We start from the raw sequence: 21,076 nt of genomic DNA on the forward strand, positions 1-21,076 counted from the left end.
AGCCAGTTACTTTGTTAAGGGTGTTTCACGTGCATTATCTTCAGTTCTCACTGGAACAATGTAGGCATTTTTCAGGTATACTGGGGCTTGGGAAGGCTCAAAAGCTTGGACAAAGTCACACAGTTGGTGAATGATAGAGCAGGGATGCGTCATAAACATTGGTCTAAAGGAAATGTAGCCACTGAGATGCAGAGCTCGCTAATGCAGAGCCATTGAGATGGGCCTTGGCCCATGTGCCACAGCCCAAGGTTCTAGGTGGCCAGGCAGCTGGGAAGGAGCTGCTTCTGGGGCTCACCTGAAGAGATGAGAGGTGAGGCGGGTACAGGACAGGATAGAGAGGAAGCAGAGCCTCTGAGGACTTGTCAAGAAAGCCTAGAAGTGGGGTGCCCTGATGATGTCTCATGAAGAACCTGCTGGGCCACTTTAGCCCTCAAATTTCTTCAAATTTTCCAAAATCACTGCAGATGGTGACTGCAGCCATGAAATTAAAAGACGCTTGCTCCTTGGAAGAAAAAGCTATGACAAACCTCAACAGTGTATAAAGGTCCATGTAGTCAAAGCTACGGTTTTTCCTGTAGTCATGTATGGATGTGAGAGTTGGACCATAAAGAAGGCTGAGCACTGAAGAATTGATGCTTTTGAACTGTGGTGCTGGAGAAGACTCTTGAGAGTCCCTTGGACTGCAAGGAGATCCAACCAGTCAATCCTAAAGGAAATCAACCCTGAATATTCATTGGAAGGACTGATGCTGAAACTGAAGCTCCAGTACTTTGGCCACCTGATGTGAAGACCTGATTCATTAGAAAAGACCCTGATGCTGGGAAAGATTGAGGGCAGGAGGAGAAAGGGATGACAGAGGATGAGATAGTTGGATGGCATCACTGACTTAATGGACATGAGTTTGAGCAAGCTTCGGGGGATGGTGAAGGACAGGGAAGCCTGGTGTGCTGCAATCCATGGGAGTGCAGAGTCGGACACGACTGAGAAACTGAACAACAAATAATTTCTGAGCCCTTCAGCCACTGAGAAATGAGGAATTATGAACACAGCCTGGGGCTCCCTGAGGCAGCTACTCACTTTCTGTTCGCAACCAGCTCTGTTCAACCAAAGCCAGCCTGGTGTGTCAGTGCTTCCCCTCCCAGAGGAATCCCCCTGGGCAATTCTTATGTAGAGGAGGGTTTGCAGCAAGATCCAGAGGAAAGGGTCCTGGCCGATGGTCAAAAAAAAAAAAAAAAAAGTCCTAGCCCAGGCCCTCTTGTTTCTTGAAAGTCCCCTTTCTGGGACACTGGTAACATGAAGGAAGGTGGACCAAATACCTAACATCCCTCCCAACTTAGTCTAAGAGATGTGGTTTTCTGTAGTGAGAAGACCAAAGGGGGAGAAACACATAGTGACTTGGGACTGAATTAACCTACTTTCTGGCTTTATTTCCTTGACCTACAAAGTGGCAGCCATTCAGGGAAAGGAACTAAACCCTTGCTCACTCTTCTGCCCTCTAGTTCTAGGCTCTGGTTGGACCGATTTCCACTTCTGAAGCTTTACAGAAGCGGTTTCCTCTGCCTGAAACACCCCTCCCTCCTCCTCACCCTTTTAAATCTTCTAGCTGGTACTCGACCTCCATCTCCGCTGACACCTCTCCTACAGAGGCCTTTCCTGAGCTCGCAGACAGCTGGGGTGCTGGGGCTCTGTGCTTCCAGAGCCCCTGGGCCATATTGAACTTGCCTTGGGCTCTGGCCCTCTCCGCAAGAGCCACCGCTAGAGGAAGGGTGGAAGAGGAGACACATGTTTTCCAAGAGTGGCGTCTTATTAACAATATGGGGCTTCCCTGGTGGCTCAGACAGTAAATATTCTGCCTGCAGTGCAGGAGACCCAGGTTTGATCCCTGGGTTGGGAAGATCCCCTGGAGAAGGAAATGGCAACCCACTCCAGTATTCTTGCCTGGAGGATTCCATGGACAGAGGAGACTGGTGGGCTACAATCCATGGGGTCTCAAAAAGTTGGACACGACTGAGTGACTAACACTTTCACTTAAGGTAATACATTGCAATGACAGTTAAGGTTTTGACCAAAAGATGTTAGAAGAAATAGTGTGAAAGCAGAGCTGTGAGACTTGGAACTTGGGCGGGGGAGGGTTTGTAGTTAAACTGTGGCATTTCTTGTATGTGCTTACTCCCCCAAAATGAGTGGCTCAGGTCCCAGCCTCAGGTCACCCCTTTGCATGTGAGAACCCTCCCCCATACAGCACCACACAATACACACAGTAGGAATTTAATAAATATTTGCTAGTTGAATAAATAACTGGGTGAATAAATGAATACATTGTGTCACCTCCAGCAGGTCCCTTCTCCTCTCTGAGTCTCAATATCCTCATTGGTAAAATAAGGAGATGGGACACAATGAATTATAAGGACCCTTCCGGTTCTGAAATTGATGGTGGGTTACTTCTAATCCTTCTTCATCTGCCACTATGACGTCTGAAGGCTAATATTGGCAAAGATCTTTAATCTTTTTCAGTAGAAGGTGTTAGTGAATAAAAATGACTTATTAGGTGTGAAATTTATGCTAAACAGGTTTATCTTTTATTTTACAAAACAAGCACACCTCTCTGAAGAAAAGAGAGAAGCTAAGACCAAAATAATGGCATCTAAGGTGACAGAAATTACAAGCTTGCCAAAAGGGTCTGAGTGCTATGAATCACATTCTTAATTTTTATTATGATTATTTGTTCATTAACTGGCTTGTCCTGGGTCCAGCTATTTTTCTCCATTAAAAATGCCTAATAAATATATAGCTAGTGAAAGCATGTTGAGTACCTAGCCCTATGATAGGTGCTATGAAAATAAAACATGTCTGAACCATGACACATGCCACAACCTCCTTGGGAATACCAGTCTAGAAACTAGGCTGAAGTGTAACACAAGAATACAAGCACAGGGTAAGGAAGAGAGCAGAGGTTCATAAACTTTAGGCAAACTTCCTGGGTAGAATTTGAGCTAAGCCCATAGGAACAAATAGAATTTATACAGAGAGGTGAGCAATTACAGAATTCCAGCAGAACAGCATCCTGGAGATATAGCTGGAGATAATGTTATAATGAATTGATATGCAGTATGTTTAAGCTGGCTCAGTACAACCGCCTCCAAATAACTGGAAATTTAACCATTAGAAATTCATTTGTTTGGATAGTCTCTTTAAAAAATGTGCACACCCAGGCACTAATGCATGAACCTCATAAATACTTGAACTTTGGAGTCAGATATCCTGGATTTGATTCCTAGCTATGCCACTTCCTAGCTGTGTGACTTTGGGCAAAATTACTTAACCTCTGTGTCTTAGTCTGTTAGGGCTGCTATAACAAAGTCCAGATTACGTGGCTTATAAACAACAGAGATTTATTTTTCACAGTTCTAGAGGCTGCAAGTCCAAGACCAAGGTGCCTACATGGTTGGGTTCTAGTGAAGGCTTGCTTTCTGGTTGACACCTTCTTGCTGTATTCTCACATGGTGGAAGGGGTGAGAGAACTCTCTGAGGCTTCTTCCATAAGAGCACCAATCCCATTCATGAGGGCCCCATCCTCATGACATAATCACCACCCAAAGGACTCACCGGGTGATACATCACCTTGGGGGTTAAGATTTCAACACAAGAATTTTGAGAGGATACAAATGTTCATATCAGAGCACTCTTTGAGTCTTGGAGTATAAATACTAACAATTAAGAGTGATCATCAGCAACATCATGCCATCTCTGATTGCTCTCTTTCCAGCGGCCGGATGGGACAGAGCAGGCTGAAGAAATGGGCTTTTCATTAGGCAGAGCCCCAAGATAATCAAATAGTAAAATCAATGCAAACACTTACATGGTGTTAATGTGTACAAGGCACTATTCTAAGCATTTTATATGTATTAAGTCCTTTAATCCTTCAACAGCCCAGTGAGGTACTACTATCCTCCTGTTTACATAGGAAGAAACAAAGGCACTGGGCATTGAAGAATTTGCCCACGAGTTCACATGGGTGGACAATGGCACAGCCAGCTTTAAATTCTGCATCTGGCCCCAGGGTCCCTGCTGTTAACCACATCCTACTGCCTCTCTGTTTAATAACAGGTGAGGACAGAAGCCCTTAGAGAAGGTTCTGTGGAGGCGGTGGGGAAGAGCAATGATGTCTGCACGCAAGTGTCCTGCTGGACACCACTCAGCTTCAAATAAATTGGCCTGAGAAATGTGCATGTTGGCTTTGAAGATACAGGGGAGATTTGGGAGGGGAGCACAGATAAGCCGAAATGGCATTTCATCAGGAGAACTCGCTGTTCTTTTCCGGTTTTGAAACATCTTGAGGCCTCCGTTTGGTCACCAGATAATCCTTAAGGTCCCTTCCCAAGCTGAGAAGCTGTGAAAATGAAAAACTGAGGAACATCATTAAAGTAGACGTTGATTCATGCTGAGAGCCAGGGGTTGTGCTGGGAGATTTGCAGAATAAATCAGAGAGCATATTTGAGAATAAACAGCACATCATGAAAATAGCAAGAGTTCATAATTACAGTGAGTCACCATATGTCAGTTCATGACAGTTACCAGAGGCAAGAACTTATCTTAAAGAGTGAAGTTTGGCCAAAAAATTAAACAAGATGGTGTGTAAGCTGCTAAGAGGAATTCTCTCCCTCAGTGACTTAGGTAAATATATGGAGGCCAAAACTCTCCCCAGAGGGACCTTGTCTAGGGAAATCTGTCAAGAAAAAACAGGAAATAAAAAACAGAGTCATCATCCATCAGCTTGAAGTCCTCCCCACTTTCTGCCCCAACCCCAGCCTTAGTCCTGGAGGATCACACAGAGGGCTGAAGGGTGAGAACTAGCTCCACCAGCTATGCAAATCTTTTATTGAGTGGACCAAAAAGCTCCTTCAGGTTTTTGAACAATGTTATTGAAAAACTTTTGTTGTGGCTGAACGAACATTTTGGCCAACTCAATTACATGCACACACACAGATTACGGGCCAAGATGTGACCCGGGGGGAACACAGACCCACAAACACACACACGCACACACACACACACACACACACACACCATTTTTCCTTTCTTGACCTATCCTTATTTCTGTCCCTTTGATCTGCTTCCACCTGGGTATTCATAGAGGTGGAAGAGGGATGATAAATAAGGTGATTTGCCATAATTCTCAGGAATAAAGGCCCGTCTTCAAAAGCAGGCTACCTTCTCCTATACAGTTCTGAGAGAGGAAGGAAAAAGAAAAAAAAAAAACAGAAAAAAACCCAACACAGTGACATTAGGCATTGTCTTACAGTTTATTGAGCAACACTTTTCTTAAAAAGTGGGGCAGGGAAGTGAGGCATTAGGCCTTAGGAATTAGAGGCTCACTGTTAGAAGAGTTTGCTGATTTGATTGGTGCGTGTGAGCATATTAAGTCACTTGAGTCGTGTCCGACTCTTCGCAACCCCAAGGACTGTAGCCCGCTAGGCTCCTCTTTCCGTGGGATTCTCCAGGCAAGAAGACTGGAGTGGGTTGCCGTTCCCTTCTCCAGGGCATCTTCCCAACCCAGGGATCGAACCCAAGGTCTCTTATGTCTCCTGCATAGGCAGACAGGCTCCTTATTACTAGCGCCCCCTGGTAATAGTATTTGATAAGTACAGGTATATTTTTGAGAGTGAAAGAGCTTTATCAATAATTACACTGGAACAACAGTTGCAAACCTGGGCTCTCCCAGGAAAAACAAGGGTATATGAGACCCTTACACGCATCCTGTCATTGAACCCCCTCTATTGACTCTGAAAGATATGTAGTATTATATCAGGAAATGAAGGCTCAGAAAGGTTAAGTGACTTGTCTAGGGTCACACAGCTGGGATGTAGCTGAACAAACATAAATGTAATCTGCGCCCACATTTTCCCCATTATCCATTTTGCTTTTCAAGGAACTATTATCTTGCTGGGTATATCATGGGGAGATGAAAGTTTGTAATATTTCTGAAAATGAACTGTGAGCCCAAAAGCCATATGGCTCTTCTCCTGGCACAAATGAACTTTGCTACAGCAATCAAGTACTATGAAAAGGTGATGATTTAGCTTCAACATGTGAGCGATTTTGGTACCAAGAAGTTCATTGGGGTTGCTTGGCTTTTTTCTTGACCAGGGTCTTTAATAGAAAACCCTATATGTAAACAAAATGCAGTGGGAAGACATTTACTTCCAGTATGGTTGAGTAGCGCCAGATGGACTCAGCCTTCCTACATATAACAACGACACAGAATACAATGACTTGAAGACGCTGGAAAATGAACAAAACCAGGCAGGTTCTGGAGAAGAGTAGACACTTGGGGAAAAGTGGCATCACAAGATGAATTAGCTGTTTTTACAGCTGTTAGCCAGATGGCAGCCTGAAACAAACACGGTGAAGGACACTCAAAATTCTGATAGAAAACCTTCAGTCTTTGTGGCATGAAGAACCAGAAAACAAAGGTCAAAGTAACTACAGCCATCTCCCCTTGGGAGGTCAAGAGGATATCTTGGAAAGGAGAGAGCTAGTGATGGGGAGCCAAAATTCTGAGTGTAAACTGAGCCTAGCCTCGGAACCACATACATATAGGACAGGCTTCAACTAAGGATAAAGGAATTTAACCAACATTTGAGCTGCCATCCAAGAGATGGAATCTAGTTTGACTCCAACCATGTTAATTGTCTGGTATAACAAAAACAAATACTTTTCAGAGAAATACAGAAAAATCCAGAGTTTCCACAATATACCATTCACAAAAGCCAGGACATAATCCAAAGTTACCCTATATGTTAAGAGAAAATGAAAATGACCCATTTTCAAGTGAAGACAATCAATGGAAATCAATCTTGAGATTACTCAGATGTTAGAATTAGCAGACAAAGATTTTAAAGTAGTTAGTATAATTATGCTCAAGTGTTTAAACATAATTTTTGCAATTATGCTAAAAGAGTAAATAACAGAGAAACAGAAGCAAAAAAGAACAAAATGGATATTTTAGAACTAAAAATACAATATTGAAATTTTTAAAAATTGCACTCAGTGGACTCAGTAGTAACATGAAGATGACAGAGGTCAGTGAACTTGAAGAGAAATAAATAGAAATTATACTGCTGCTGCTAAGTCGCTTCAGTCGTGTCCAACTCTGTGCCAACCCCATAGACGGCAGCCCACCAGGCTCCCCCGTCCCTGGGATTCTCCAGGCTAGAACCCTGGAGTGGGTTGCCATTTCCTTCTCCAATGCATGAAAGTGAAAAGTGAAAGTGAAGCCGCTCAGTCGCATCCGACTCTTAGCGACCCCATGGACTGCAGCCCACCAGGCTCCTCTGTCCATGGGGTTTTCCAGGCAAGAGTACTAGAGTGGGGTGCCATTGCCTTCATACTATCAGAAGACTAAATAGTAAAATGATTACAAACATGAATACAGTCTCAGGAACCTGTGGGGCAGCATCAAAAAATCTTACATCCATGTAATCAGAATCCCTAAAGGGGAGGAGAGAGAGAATGGTGAAAAACCAATATTTAGAAAAATAATGGAGGAAATCTCCCCAAATTTGGTGAAAGACATAAATTTACAGATTCAAGAAACTCAGCAAACTTCAAATGGGAAAAATATAAAGAAAAACATGCCTAGGCACATAATAGTCAAACTGCAAAAAAAAAAAAAAAAAAGAGAGAGAGAGAAAATATTGAAAGCAAAGAGAGAAAAATGACATATTACACATCACAAATAGAGAAACAAAATTCAAATGATTACTGATTTCTGATCAGAGAACATAGAGGCCAGAATAGAATGGAACAACATCTAAAATGCTGTCAATTCAGAATTCCATAGTAAGCAAAAATACCCTTCAAGAATAAAGGCCAAAAAAAAACCAAAACATTTTCAGATAAATGAGAGCCAGGAAAATTCATTATCATTAGACCATATACTACAAGAAGTGCTAAGTGAATTTCTTCAAATTGAAGGGAAATGTCACCAGACCTTCAGGAAGAAATGAAGAATATTGAAAATGATAAACATCTCGATAAGCATAGGGCTTCCCTGGTGACTCAGATGATAAAGAGTTTGCCTGCAGTGCAGGAGACCCGAGTTCGAGCACTGAGTCAGGAAGATCTGCCGGAGAAGGGAACAGCAACCCACTCCAGTATTCTTGCCTGCAGAATCCCGTGAACAGAGGAGACTGGTGGTTCCATGGGGCCGCAGAGTCAGACACAACTGAGCAACTAAAACTTTCACACTTTCCCTGGTGACTCAGACAGTAAAGAATCTGCCTGCAATGCAGGTTCAATCCTTGAGTCAGGAAGATCTCTAGGAGAAGGGAATGGCTACCCACTCCAGTATTCTTGCCTGGAGAATCCCATGGACAGAGGAACCTGGTGGGCTATAGTCCATAGGGTCACAAAGAGTCAGACACAACTGAAGTGACTGAGCTTGCACACATAAAAGGCTACATTTACTCTCAACTTCATAAGACCCTTTAAAGCAATGATTATAACACTGTCTAGTGGTGTTTCTGATCTTGTTACTAATAATACATACGACAACCGTAACATAAAAGACAGAGGGTATAGGGACTTCCTTGGCAGTCCAATGGTTAAAACTCTGTGTGTCTGCTGCAGAGGGTGCAGGTTTGATCCCTGGTCAGGGAACTAAGAGCCTGCATGCCATGCAGCCAAAAAGAAAAAAAAAAAAAACAAAAAGAGAGAGTAAGAGAGAAAATTTCTTGAACTGAATAAAAATGAAAATACAACATATGAACCTAAAAGCATTTTTAAAAAGACAGAGGGTATATATAGATATGTATGGTTAAAGTTTCTACATTTTCCATGAAGTGGTACAATAGTACCTCTAAATAGACTGCAAAAAATATAAGGATGTATACTGTAATCTCTAGAGCAACCATTAAGAAAATAATGCAAATAGACATAACTAAAGAGGCAGAAAAAATTAAAATTCAATTATAAAAAATATTAAATCAAAAGGAACAAAAACCAGAAGGACAGACAGAAAATAAAATCAAATGGTAGTCCTAAATACAACCGTATCAAAAATTATGTTGAATGTTAAAGAAGTACACACTCTATTAAAAGGCAGATATTTTCAGATGGATAAAAAATGAAACACAAACTGTGTGCTATCTATAAGTGCACAAATACAAAGTAAGTGGTTGAAAATATATATTATATATGTATACATACAGTAAGTATAAGAAAGCTAGAATGACTATATTAAAACCACTTAAATAGATTACAAGACAAAGTATTATCTGAAATAAGAAAAGCTCTTTCATAATGATAAACAGGTTAAGATTAGAGGTATAATCAGGAAGACATGACAACATAAATGTATATTCACTTCATAAACAAAGTAAAATTTGATGCAACTAAAGGGATAAATACACAATTTCACAATCCAAGTTAGAGATCTTAGCACCCCTTTAAACTAGGGAACATCTAAGAAAAAATCAGTAAAGATGTAAATGATCTGAACACTATCAACCACCTTGAGATCTAATTGATATTTACAGTACAGCATATCCAACAACTGTAGAATGCACATTTTTTCAAGTGCACACGAAGCACCTAGGTTTTCAAGTGTATGAAACACCAAAATAGATCATATACTGGGATATAAATCAAATGTCCATAAATTTAAATGGATTGAAGTTATACTGAATATATTCTGTAACCAAAATGAAATAAACATGAAATCAACAGCAATAATATATCTTAGATATACCCCAAATATTTGGGACTTAAGGAATACACTCATGGGACTTCCCTGGTGGTCTAGTGGTTAAGACTTTGCCTTCTAATGCAGGGGGTGTAGGTTTGATCCCTGATGGAGGAGCTAAGATCTCACATGCCTCATGGCCAAAAAACCAAAACATAAAGTGGAAGCAATATTGTAACAAATTTAATGAAGGCTTTTAAAAACTGGTCCACATCCAAAAAATCTTTAAAAAATAAACAAAAGAATACACTCCTGAATAATTCATGGATCAAAGAAGAAAGTAGGAAATATTTTGAACTGCTGATGACGAAAATACAACGTATCAAAAATTGCAGACTACAACTTAAAGCAGTACACAGAAAGATATTTATAGCTTTTTATGACTACATTATTAATAGAAAAGAAGAAAGGTCTGAAGTCAGTGGTCTATGGATCTACCTTAAGAAGCTAAATAAGGAAGAACAAGGTAAACCCACAATAAATACAAGGAAATACTACTAATAAAGATGGCAAGAGCGAGTGAAGTCACTTCAGTTATGTTTGACTCTTTGCAACCACATGGACTACAACCCACCAGGCTCCTCTGTCCATGGGATTTTCCAAGCGAGAATACTGGAGTGGGTTGCCTTGCCCTCCTCCAGGGGATCTTCCCAACCTAGGGATGAAACTTGCATCTCCTGTGGCTCCTGCATTGCAGGCAGATTCTTTACCACAAAAAATTAACAAAGCCAAAAATTGGTTCTTGGAGAGGATCGACAAACTTGAAAATATCCCTAGTTATACTGATCAAGAAAAAAAGAGCTAGAAAAGAAAATTATCAATATCAAAAATGAAAGACAGATTATCACTATAGATCAGAGACTGACAAACTGGTCAGCAGGGCAAATCGCACCAAGGGCCTATTTGGTAGGTCTAAATATGGCTTTTATATTTCATATTTTAAACGGTGTGAAAAAGAAAGAAGGAAGGAAGAAGGGAAGAAAGGAACCAAGCAAAGGAAAGAAAAAATGTGCAGCAGAGGGAGACCATTTATGGCTTACAAATCCTAAAGTATTTACTATCTTCCTTTTACAGAAAAGTTTTGCTGACCACTCATAAATGTTAAAGATGTTAAGAAATAATAGGAATGTTATGCACAACTTCTGCCAATAAACTTGAAAAATGAACTGAAATAAATTCTTAGAAAAATATCACTAACCAAAATAGACATGAGATGAATCAGAACATTAGAATGGCTCTACAGCCATTCAACAAATTGGATTTGGTATCACAATACTTCCCATAAAGAAATTTCAGACCCAGAGAGTTTCCTAGTGAGCCCTATCAAGCATTTAATGAAGAAATAACACCAGTGTCACACAAACTCTTTCTGAAAGAGTTTTATAAAGTTGGCAAAACACCAACCCAAAGTCTGATAAAGAGACTAGGGGGAAAAAAACTTTCAGGAGTTTCCCCAGTGGCTCAGTGATAAAGAATCTGCCTGCCAATGCAAAAGATGCGGGTTTGATCCCTGATCTGGGAAGACTGCTCATGCCTTGGAGCAACTAAACCAGTGCACCACAATACTGAGCCTGTGCTCTGCAATGAGAAGCCACCACAATGAGAAGCCTGCACCCCGCAACTAGAGGAAAGTCGGTGTAGACCCTAAGACCCAGTCCAGCCATAAACAAATAAATAATTTCAAACCTACATCCTTCATGAACATAAGTGCTAAAATACTTAACAAGATATTATCAAGTCGAAAATACCACTGTATAAAAATGATAATACATCATAACCACTAGGGTTTCTTCCAAAAATGCAAAGATTGGTTTAACATCTTAAAATCAATGTAATTTACCATATTAGATAATGGACAAAAGCCAAATGATGATTTCAAGAGACACAGAAAAAGCATTTAACAAAATTCAACAACCACTCACAGTAAAAATTTTCAGCAAACTAGGAACAGAACAAAACTTCCTTAATCAAATAAAGGGTATCTAAAAAACAAAACAAAAACATGGCTAATATCATAGTAATAGTAAAATAGTGAATACTTTTCTCCTGATATCAGGACAAGACATTCACTTTCACCACTTAGTCAACATTTTATTGCAAGTTCTAATATCAAAATAAGTCCAAAAGAAGGAAAAAAAGGAATAAAGATTAATGAGAAACATGGCTAATGTCACTATTTTCAGATGGCATTACATAGAAAGGCCCAAATAATCTCTAAAACAACTACTACAGCTAATAAGTGAGTTTAGCAAGTTCATAGGATACAAAATTTATATAAATGATAGATGGATGGATAGATAGTGAGAGATTGGTGATAGATATAGCTTATCAATTTTATTTTTAAATACTTGCAGCAGATAATTGTAAAATTTAATCTTAAATTAAATTTAAAAATAATTTCACTTGTTCAGTTCAGTCCAGTCACTCAGTTGTGTGTGACTCTTTGTGACCCCATGAATCGCAGCACGCCAGGCCTCCCTGTCCATCACCAACTCTCGGAGTTCACTCAGACTCACGTCCATTGAGTCAGTGATGCCATCCAGCCATCTCATCCTCTGTTGTCCCCTTCTCCTCCTGCCCCCAATCCCTCCCAGCATCAGAGTCTTTTCCAATGAGTCAACTCTTCGCATGAGGTAGCCCAAGTACTGGAGTTTGAGCTTCAGTATCATTCCTTCCAAAGAAATCCCAGGGCTGATCTCCTTCACAATGGACTGGTTGGATCTCCTTGAAGTCCAAGGGACTCTCAAGAGTCTTCTCCAATACCACACTTCAAAAGCATCAATTCTTCAGCACTCAGCTTTCTTCACAGTCCAACTCTCACATCCATACATGACCACTGGAAAAACCATAGCCTTGACTAGACAGGACCTTTGTTGGCAAAGTAATGTCTCTGCTTTTCAATTTGCTATCTAGGTTGGTCATAACTTTTCTTCCAAGGAGTAAGCGTCTTTTAATATCATGGCTGCAGTCACCATCTGCAGTGATTTTGGAGCCCCCAAAAATAAAGTCTGACACTGTTTCCCCATCTATTTCCCATGAAGTGATGGGACCAGATGCCATGAACTTCGTTTTCTGAATTTCACTTGTACTAAGTCAGAAAAAGAAAGACAAATACCATGTGATATCACTTATATGTGGAATCTAAAATATGACACAAACGAACCCATCTATCAAACAAAGAATCATGGACATAGAGAGTAGACTGGTTGTTGTCAGGGGGATGGGGTTGGGTGAGGGTTTGATTTGATGTAAATTGGTATATACAGAATGGATAAACAACAAGGTCCTACTGTGTAGCACAGATAATTGTATTAAATATCTTGTGATAACCATAATGGAAAAGAACATGAAAAATAATGTACATATATATAAAGAGATATAACTGAATTGTTTTGCTGTATAGTAGTAATTAACACATTGTAATTGGATGTGAGAGTTGGACTATAAAGAAAGCTGAATGCCGAAGAATTGATGCTTTTGAACTGTGGTGTTGGAGAAGATTCTTGAGAGTCACTTGGACTGCGAGGAGATCCAACCAGTCCATCCTAAAGGAGATCAATCCTGAGTGTTCATTGCAAAGACTGATGCTGAAGCTGAAACTCCAATACTTTGGCCACCTGATGCAAGGAGCTGACTCATTTGAAAAGACTCTGATACTGGGAAAGATTGAAGGCAGGAGGAGAAGGGGACGACAAAGGATGAGATGGTTGGATGGCATCACCAACTCAATGGACATGAGTTTGGGTAAACTCCAGGAGTTGGTGATGGACAGGGAGGCCTGGTGTGCTGCGGTTCATAGGGTTGCAAAGAGTTGGACACAACTGAGTGAGTGAAATGAACTGAATTCAACTATACTTCAATAAAAAATTTTTAATTCCATTTGCAACAGTACCAGAAAAAATACTTAGGATGAATTTAACAAAAGACAGGCAATACCTCTCCATTTAGCACTCATGGCTGATTCATGTCGATGTATGGCCAAAACCAGCACAATATTGTAAAGTGGTTAGCCTCCAATTAAAATAAAAAATTAAGTTAAAAAAAGAAAAATAAATAAATAAAAGAAAAAAAAAACATTGCTGAGAGAAATTAAAATAGACCTGAATAAATGTTCCTGGATAAATATTACAAGATTCAATATTACTAAGAAATCAATTCTCCCAAAATTGTGCAATCCCAATTATAACCTTGGCAAGGTTTTTTTCTACAAATTGACAAGCACATTTGAAAATTCACATGGACATACAAAAGGCCTGGAATAACCACAGCAATCTTGAAAAAAAAAAAAAGTTGAAGGACTCCCACTACCTGATTCAAGACTACAGAAATAAAGATAGTGTGATACATATATATATATATATATATATATATATTTTCTTTTTTACAAAAAATCAATAGAACTGAACAGAAAGCTCAAAAATAGACCTACACAAGGAATTCCATGGAAGTCCAGTGGTTAGGACTCTGTGCTCTCACTACCAGGGGCCCACATTGGGGAACTAAGATCCCACAAGCCATGCAGTGGGGTCAAAAAAGAACTTTTTTTAAAAAAAACAGACCTACACTTACATGAGTATTTGATATTTTGTCAAAGGTGCCAAAGCAATCTATGGAGAAAGGAAAATCTTCAATAAATGATGCTGGAATAACTAGATTTCTAAATGGAACAAAATTAACTCCAAACCGCACACCATATCACACCTCATACCATGCAAAAATTAAGTTCAATTAATTAGGATTATCATCCTAAATGTAAAAACTGAAACCACAGATCTTTTAAAGGAAAGAGAATCGTCATGATCTGTTGATAGGCAAAGATTTCTTAAACAAGTTATATACTGTTATTCATGAAAGAAAATAAAAACTGATGAATTATACCTCACCAAAATTACAACTTAAGCTCATCAAAAGACACCACTTATCTAATAGATAAACCACAGAGAAAATATTTTCAAAACATGTATCTGACTTATATCCAGAAGTTGTAAAAAAAAAAAAATACTTTCAACTCAATAAGAAGACAAACAATCCAACTGAAAAATGGGCAAAAATTTTAATAGATATTTTACCAAAGGTATAGAAAAGGCCAATACAAAAATGAAAAATCGCTCCATATCCTTAACCACTTTAAAAAGGAGTATGGTTGGTTCTTACAAATTTAAACATATAACTTATGAACCAGCAATTCCATTCATAGGTATTTACTCAGTTCAGTTCAGTTCAGTTCAGTCACTCAGTCGTGTCCGACTCTTTGTGTCTCCCCGGACTGCAGCACGCCAGGCTTCCCTGTCCATCACCAACTCTGGAGTTTACTCAAACTCATGCCCATTGAGTCGGTGATGCCATCCAACCATCTCATCCTCTGTCGTCCCCTTCTCCTCCCGCCTTCAATCTTTCCCAGCATCAGGGTCTTTTCAAATGAGTCAGCTCTTCGCATCAGGTGGCCAAAGTATTGGAGCTTCAGCTTCAACATCAGTCCTTCCAATGAACACCCAGGACCGATCTCCTTACTCAAGATAAATGAAAATATATATCCACACAAGGACTTTTACCTAAATCTTCAATGCAGCACTAAACATAATAGCCCCAAACTAGAAACAATTCAAACAATCTGTGATATATCCATACAATGGAATATTACTCAGCAATAAAATGAATAAACTACAAAAACAGAAGAATAAATCTCAAAAAAATCCTACTGTAGTACATAGAAGAAGCCTTATACAAGACAGTACATATCATATAATTCATTTATAGAAAGTTCTAGAACAGGCAAAATTATGGTTAAAAAAAAAATCAGAACAGTGATAGGCAACAGAGGTAGCAGTCACAGGGACTGACGGGAATGGACACAGGAGGACTTTCAGGAGTAATAGCAGTGTTTTATATCTTGACAGGGGTTTGAGTTACACAGATACATTTGTCGAAAATCAGAGAAAGTATACTTCAAATTTATGCTTTCCCCATATGCAAACTTCATAATTTTTAAACTATAAATTTAAAAAGACTGCTCTCTCGAACTTTTCTGAGCCAGGGTTGGTGGACAAATGAGGTAGTGTGGAGTAGAGAAAAGGGTTCAGACTTTAAAGCCAGCCAGAGATAAATTTGACTTCTAGCTCAGCCATTAGGCTGTATGTCTTTGGGCAACTTACTTAACTTCTCTGTTTCCTTATGTGTGCAGGTGAAATAGTAGCACAATGCCCAGCATATAGTATGTGCTCCATGAATGGTTTGTGTTAGTTGCTCAGTCATGTCCGACTCTTTGTGACCCCATGGACTACATCTGCCAGGCTTCTCTGTCTACTGGCTTTCTCAGGCAAGAATACTGGAGTGGGTTGCCATTTCCTTCTTCAGGGGATCTTCTGAATCCAGGGATTGATCCCAGGTCTCCTCCATTGCAGGCGGATTCTGTATCCACTGAGTCCCCATAAATGGTAGTTATTGATAAACTGACATTTGAGATGATTTGGGGTCACAGGGCCAAAAGAGGTATTATTGCATACCTCATGAACACTGTTCCAACCAAGCTATTGGCCTACTAAAGGTTATACATGAATCTTCCCTGGGATATTTGTATTTTCATAAGGCTCCATGAAGGTTAAAAAAGTACCCCATCTCCTTCCAAGGAGTAGATGAATGAAGATTTGGAGCAGTGTTTGGCTGATTTGCTCTCAGTACCCTGAGCTCCACTCACCTCAGGCTCTATGCCTTCTTCATAGGAGCGAATGCTGAAGGCCATGCCTTCAAATGTGTGGTCCACCCGTAGGACAGCCAAAGCCAGCCTGGCCACTGTCAGATTTGCTGCCCTCCCAGGAAACTCCATCTTGTGACCAGCATGTTCAATTATCCTCAGAATTCTGCAAGGAATGACAGGTAGAGAAGAGTATTCCTAGCTTTTGAATGTAAAACCCATCCTCCTTACAAAATTTCCTCTACATAAAATTTTCTTTGAGTTTTAATCACTATCTTTATATTGCTTAGAAATTAGTAGATAAGAGTATAGGCTTTGAAGTCAGAGCAGCTGAAATTTAAAGCTTAGTTGCTCTAATTTCTAACTGTGTGGGAAAATCAAATGACCTCATCAAGCTTCAGTCTCCTCACTTGCAAAGTTAATAATATGAGCACTCATCTCAAAAGAATGTATTAAAGATTAGATGAAATTGATATATGTAAAGCCAGATCCTGCATGGTCTCATAGGCCAAGAAATTTGGATTTTAGTCTATATGTAACAGAAATCTACTGAGTGGTTTTAAAAGCAAGACAATAACATGATGTGATATATGCATAAAAGATCATTCTGTAGAAGAGAGACCACAGAGAAGCAAGAGCAAAGGTTGGGAGATCAGTTAAGAGGTTACTGTAGAAGATCAGTTGAGAGAAACGGAGCTAGGCCTAGAGTAGTACTGGTAGCAAGGGAGAGAAGTAGATGGTTTCCAGGAATAATATGCCAGCAAATTTGGAAACCTCAGAAATGGCCACAAGACTGGATAAGTTCAGCTTTCATTCCAATCTCAAAGAAGGGCAATGCCAAAGAACATTCAAACTACCACACAATTGTGCTCATTTCACATGCTAGCAAGGCAATGCTCAGAATCCTTCAGGTTAGGCTTCAACAGTACAAGAATCCAAGAACTTTTATTTTATTTTATTTTATTTTAATTTTTTTAAATTTTATTTTATTTTTAAACTTTACATAACTGTATTAGTTTTGCCAAATATCAAAATGAATCCGCCACAGGTATACATGTGTTCCCCATCCTGAACCCTCCTCCCTCCTCCCTCCCCATTCCATCCCTCTGGGTCGTCCCAGTGCACCAGCCCCAAGCATCCAGTATCGTGCATCGAACCTGGACTGGCAACTCGTTTCATACATGATATTTTACATGTTTCAATGCCATTCTCCCAAATCTTCCCACCCTCTCCCTCTCTCACAGAGTCCATAAGACTGTTCTATACATCTGTGTCTCTTTTGCTGTCTCGTACACAGGGTTATTGTTACCATCTTTCTAAATTCCATATATATGCGTTAGTATACTGTATTGGTGTTTTTCTTTCTGGCTTACTTCACTATGTATAATAGGCTCCAGTTTCATCCACCTCATTAGAACTGATTCAAATGTATTCTTTTTAATGGCTGAATAATACTCCATTGTGTATATGTACCACAGCTTTCTTATCCATTCATCTGCTGATGGACATCTAGGTTGCTTCCATGTCCTGGCTATTATAAACAGTGCTGCGATGAACATTGGGGTACACGTGTCTCTTTCCCTTCTGGTTTCCTCAGTGTGTATGCCCAGCAGTGGGATTGCTGGATCATAAGGCAGGTCTATTTCCAGTTTTTTAAGGAATCTCCACACTGTTCTCCATAGTGGCTGTACTAGTTTGCATTCCCACCAACAGTGTAAGAGGGTTCCCTTTTCTCCACACCCTCTCCAGCATTTATTACTTGTAGACTTTTGGATCGCAGCCATTCTGACTGGTGTGAAATGGTACCTCATAGTGGTTTTGATTTGCATTTCTCTGATAATGAGTGATGTTGAGCATCTTTTCATGTGTGTGTTAGCCCTCTGTATGTCTTCTTTGGAGAAATGTCTATTTAGTTCTTTGGCCCATTTTTTGATTGGGTCATTTATTTTTCTGGAGTTGAGCTGTAGGAGTTGCTTGTATATTCTCGAGATTAGTTGTTTGTCAGTTGCTTCGTTTGCTATTATCTTCTCCCATTCTGAAGGCTGTCTTTTCACCTTGCTAATAGTTTCCTTTGATGTGCAGAAGCTTTTAAGGTTAATTAGGTCCCATTTGTTTATTTTTGCTTTTATTTCCAATATTCTGGGAGATGGGTCATAGAGGATCCTGCTGTGATGTATGTCAGAGAGTGTTTTGCCTATGTTCTCCTCTAGGAGTTTTATAGTTTCTGGTCTTACGTTGAGATCTTTAATCCATTTTGAGTTTATTTTTGTGTATGGTGTTAGAAAGTGTTCTAGTTTCATTCTTTTACAAGTGGTTGACCAGATTTCCCAGCACCACTTGTTAAAGAGATTGTCTTTAATCCATTGTATATTCTTGCCTCCTTTGTCAAAGATAAGGTGTCCATATGTGCGAGGATTTATCTCTGGGCTTTCTATTTTGTTCCATTGATCTATATTTCTGTCTTTGTGCCAGTACCATACTGTCTTGATAACTGTGGCTTTGCAGTAGAGCCTGAAGTCAGGTAGGTTGATTCCTCCAGTTCCATTCTTCTTTCTCAAGATCGCTTTGGCTATTCGAGGTTTTTTGTATTTCCATACAAATTGTGAAATTATTTGTTCTAGCTCTGTGAAGAATGCTGTTGGTAGCTTGATAGGGATTGCATTGAATCTATAGATTGCTTTGGGTAGTATACTCATTTTCACTATATTGATTCTTCCAATCCATAAACATGGTATATTTCTCCATCTGTTAGTGTCCTCTTTGATTTCTTTCACCAGTGTTTTATAGTTTTCTATATATAGGTCTTTAGTTTCTTTAGGTAGATATATTCCTAAGTATTTTATTCTTTCCGTTGCAATGGTGAATGGAATTGTTTCCTTAATTTCTCTTTCTGTTTTCTCATTATTAGTGTATAGGAATGCAAGGGATTTCTGGGTGTTGATTTTATATCCTGCAACTTTACTATAGTCATTGATTAGTTCTAGTAATTTTCTGGTGGAGTCTTTAGGGTTTTCTATGTAGAGGATCATGTCATCTGCAAACAGTGAGAGCTTTACTTCTTCTTTTCCAATTTGGATTCCTTTTATTTCTTTTTCTGTTCTGATTGCTGTGGCCAAAACTTCCAAAACTATGTTGAATAGTAATGGTGAAAGTGGGCACCCTTGTCTTGTTCCTGACTTTAGAGGAAATGCTTTCAATTTTTCACCATTGAGGATAATGTTTGCTGTGGGTTTGTCATATATAGCTTTGATTATGTTGAGGTATGTTCCTTCTATTCCTGCTTTCTGGAGAGTTTTGATCATAAATGGATGTTGAATTTTGTCAAAGGCTTTCTCTGCATCTATTGAGATAATCATATGGTTTTTGTTTTTCAATTTGTTAATGTGGTGTATTACATTGATTGATTTGCGGATATTGAAGAATCCTTGCATCCCTGGGATAAAGCCCACTTGGTCATGGTGTATGATCTTTTTAATGTGTTGTTGGATTCTGATTGCTAGAATTTTGTTAAGGATTTTTGCATCTATGTTCATCAGTGATATTGGCCTGTAGTTTTCTTTTTTTGTGGGATCTTTGTCAGGTTTTGGTATTAGGGTGATGGTGGCCTCATAGAATGAGTTTGGAAGTCTACCATCCTCCGAAATTTTCTGGAAGAGTTTGAGCAGGATAGGTGTTAGCTCTTCTCTAAATTTTTGGTAGAATTCAGCTGTGAAGCCGTCTGGACCTGGGCTTTTGTTTGCTGGAAGATTTTTGATTACAGTTTCAATTTCCGTGCTTGTGATGGGTCTGTTAAGATTTTCTATTTCTTCCTGGTCGAGTTTTGGAAAGTCGTACTTTTCTAAGAATTTGTCCATTTCTTCCTCGTTGTCCATTTTATTGGCATATAATTGTTGATAGTAGTCTCTTATGATCCTTTGTATTTCTGTGTTGTCTGTTGTGATCTCTCCATTTTCATTTCTAATTGTATTGATTTGATTTTTCTCCCTTTGTTTCTTGATGAGTCTGGCTAATGGTTTGTCAATTTTATTTATCCTTTCAAAGAACCAGCTTTTGGTTTTGTTGATTTTTGCTATGGTCTCTCTTGTTTCTTTTGCATTTATTTCTGCTCTAATTTTTAAGATTTCTTTCCTTCTACTAACCCTAGGGTTCTTCATTTCTTCCTTTTCTAATTGCTTTAGATGTAGAGTTAGGTTATTTATTTGACTTTTTTCTTGTTTTTTGAGGTGTGCCTGTATTGCTATGAACTTTCCCCTTAGGACTGCTTTTACAGTGTCCCACAGGTTTTGGGTTGTTGTGTTTTCATTTTCATTCGTTTCTATGCAAATATTGATTTCTTTTTTGATTTCTTCTGTGATTTGTTGGTTATTCAGCAGCGTGTTGTTCAGCCTCCATATGTTGGCTTTTTTAATAGTTTTTCTCCTGTAATTGAGATCTAATCTTACTGCATTGTGGTCAGAAAAGATGCTTGGAATGATTTCTATTTTTTTGAATTTACCAAGGCTAGCTTTATGGCCCAGGATGTGATCTATCCTGGAGAAGGTTCCATGTGCGCTTGAGAAGAAGGTGAAATTCATTGTTTTGGGATGAAATGTCCTATAGATATCAATTAGGTCTAACTGGTCTATTGTATCATTTAAAGT

The 21,076-nt window shown here is 39.2% G+C and overlaps 1 protein-coding gene across 1 annotated transcript in view; it reads right to left on the reverse strand.

Annotated features, from left to right (window-relative positions):
• Window positions 1–1,582: 1,582 nt before the first annotated feature.
• The window catches only part of LOC123331707 (adhesion G-protein coupled receptor G4-like), a 53,234-nt gene continuing 33,740 nt past the window's right edge, over window positions 1,583–21,076 (reverse strand). The window contains exons 2-4 of the mRNA XM_045164358.1: window positions 16,440–16,602; window positions 3,961–4,093; window positions 1,583–1,755 (exon numbers count right to left, since the gene is read on the reverse strand). Coding sequence (XP_045020293.1) covers window positions 1,583–1,755; window positions 3,961–4,093; window positions 16,440–16,602 — 469 coding nt within the window. The remainder of the gene's footprint in view (window positions 1,756–3,960; window positions 4,094–16,439; window positions 16,603–21,076) is intronic.

This window comes from Bubalus bubalis, chromosome X (assembly GCF_019923935.1).
Source record: "Bubalus bubalis isolate 160015118507 breed Murrah chromosome X, NDDB_SH_1, whole genome shotgun sequence".
NCBI lineage: Eukaryota > Metazoa > Chordata > Mammalia > Artiodactyla > Bovidae > Bubalus > Bubalus bubalis.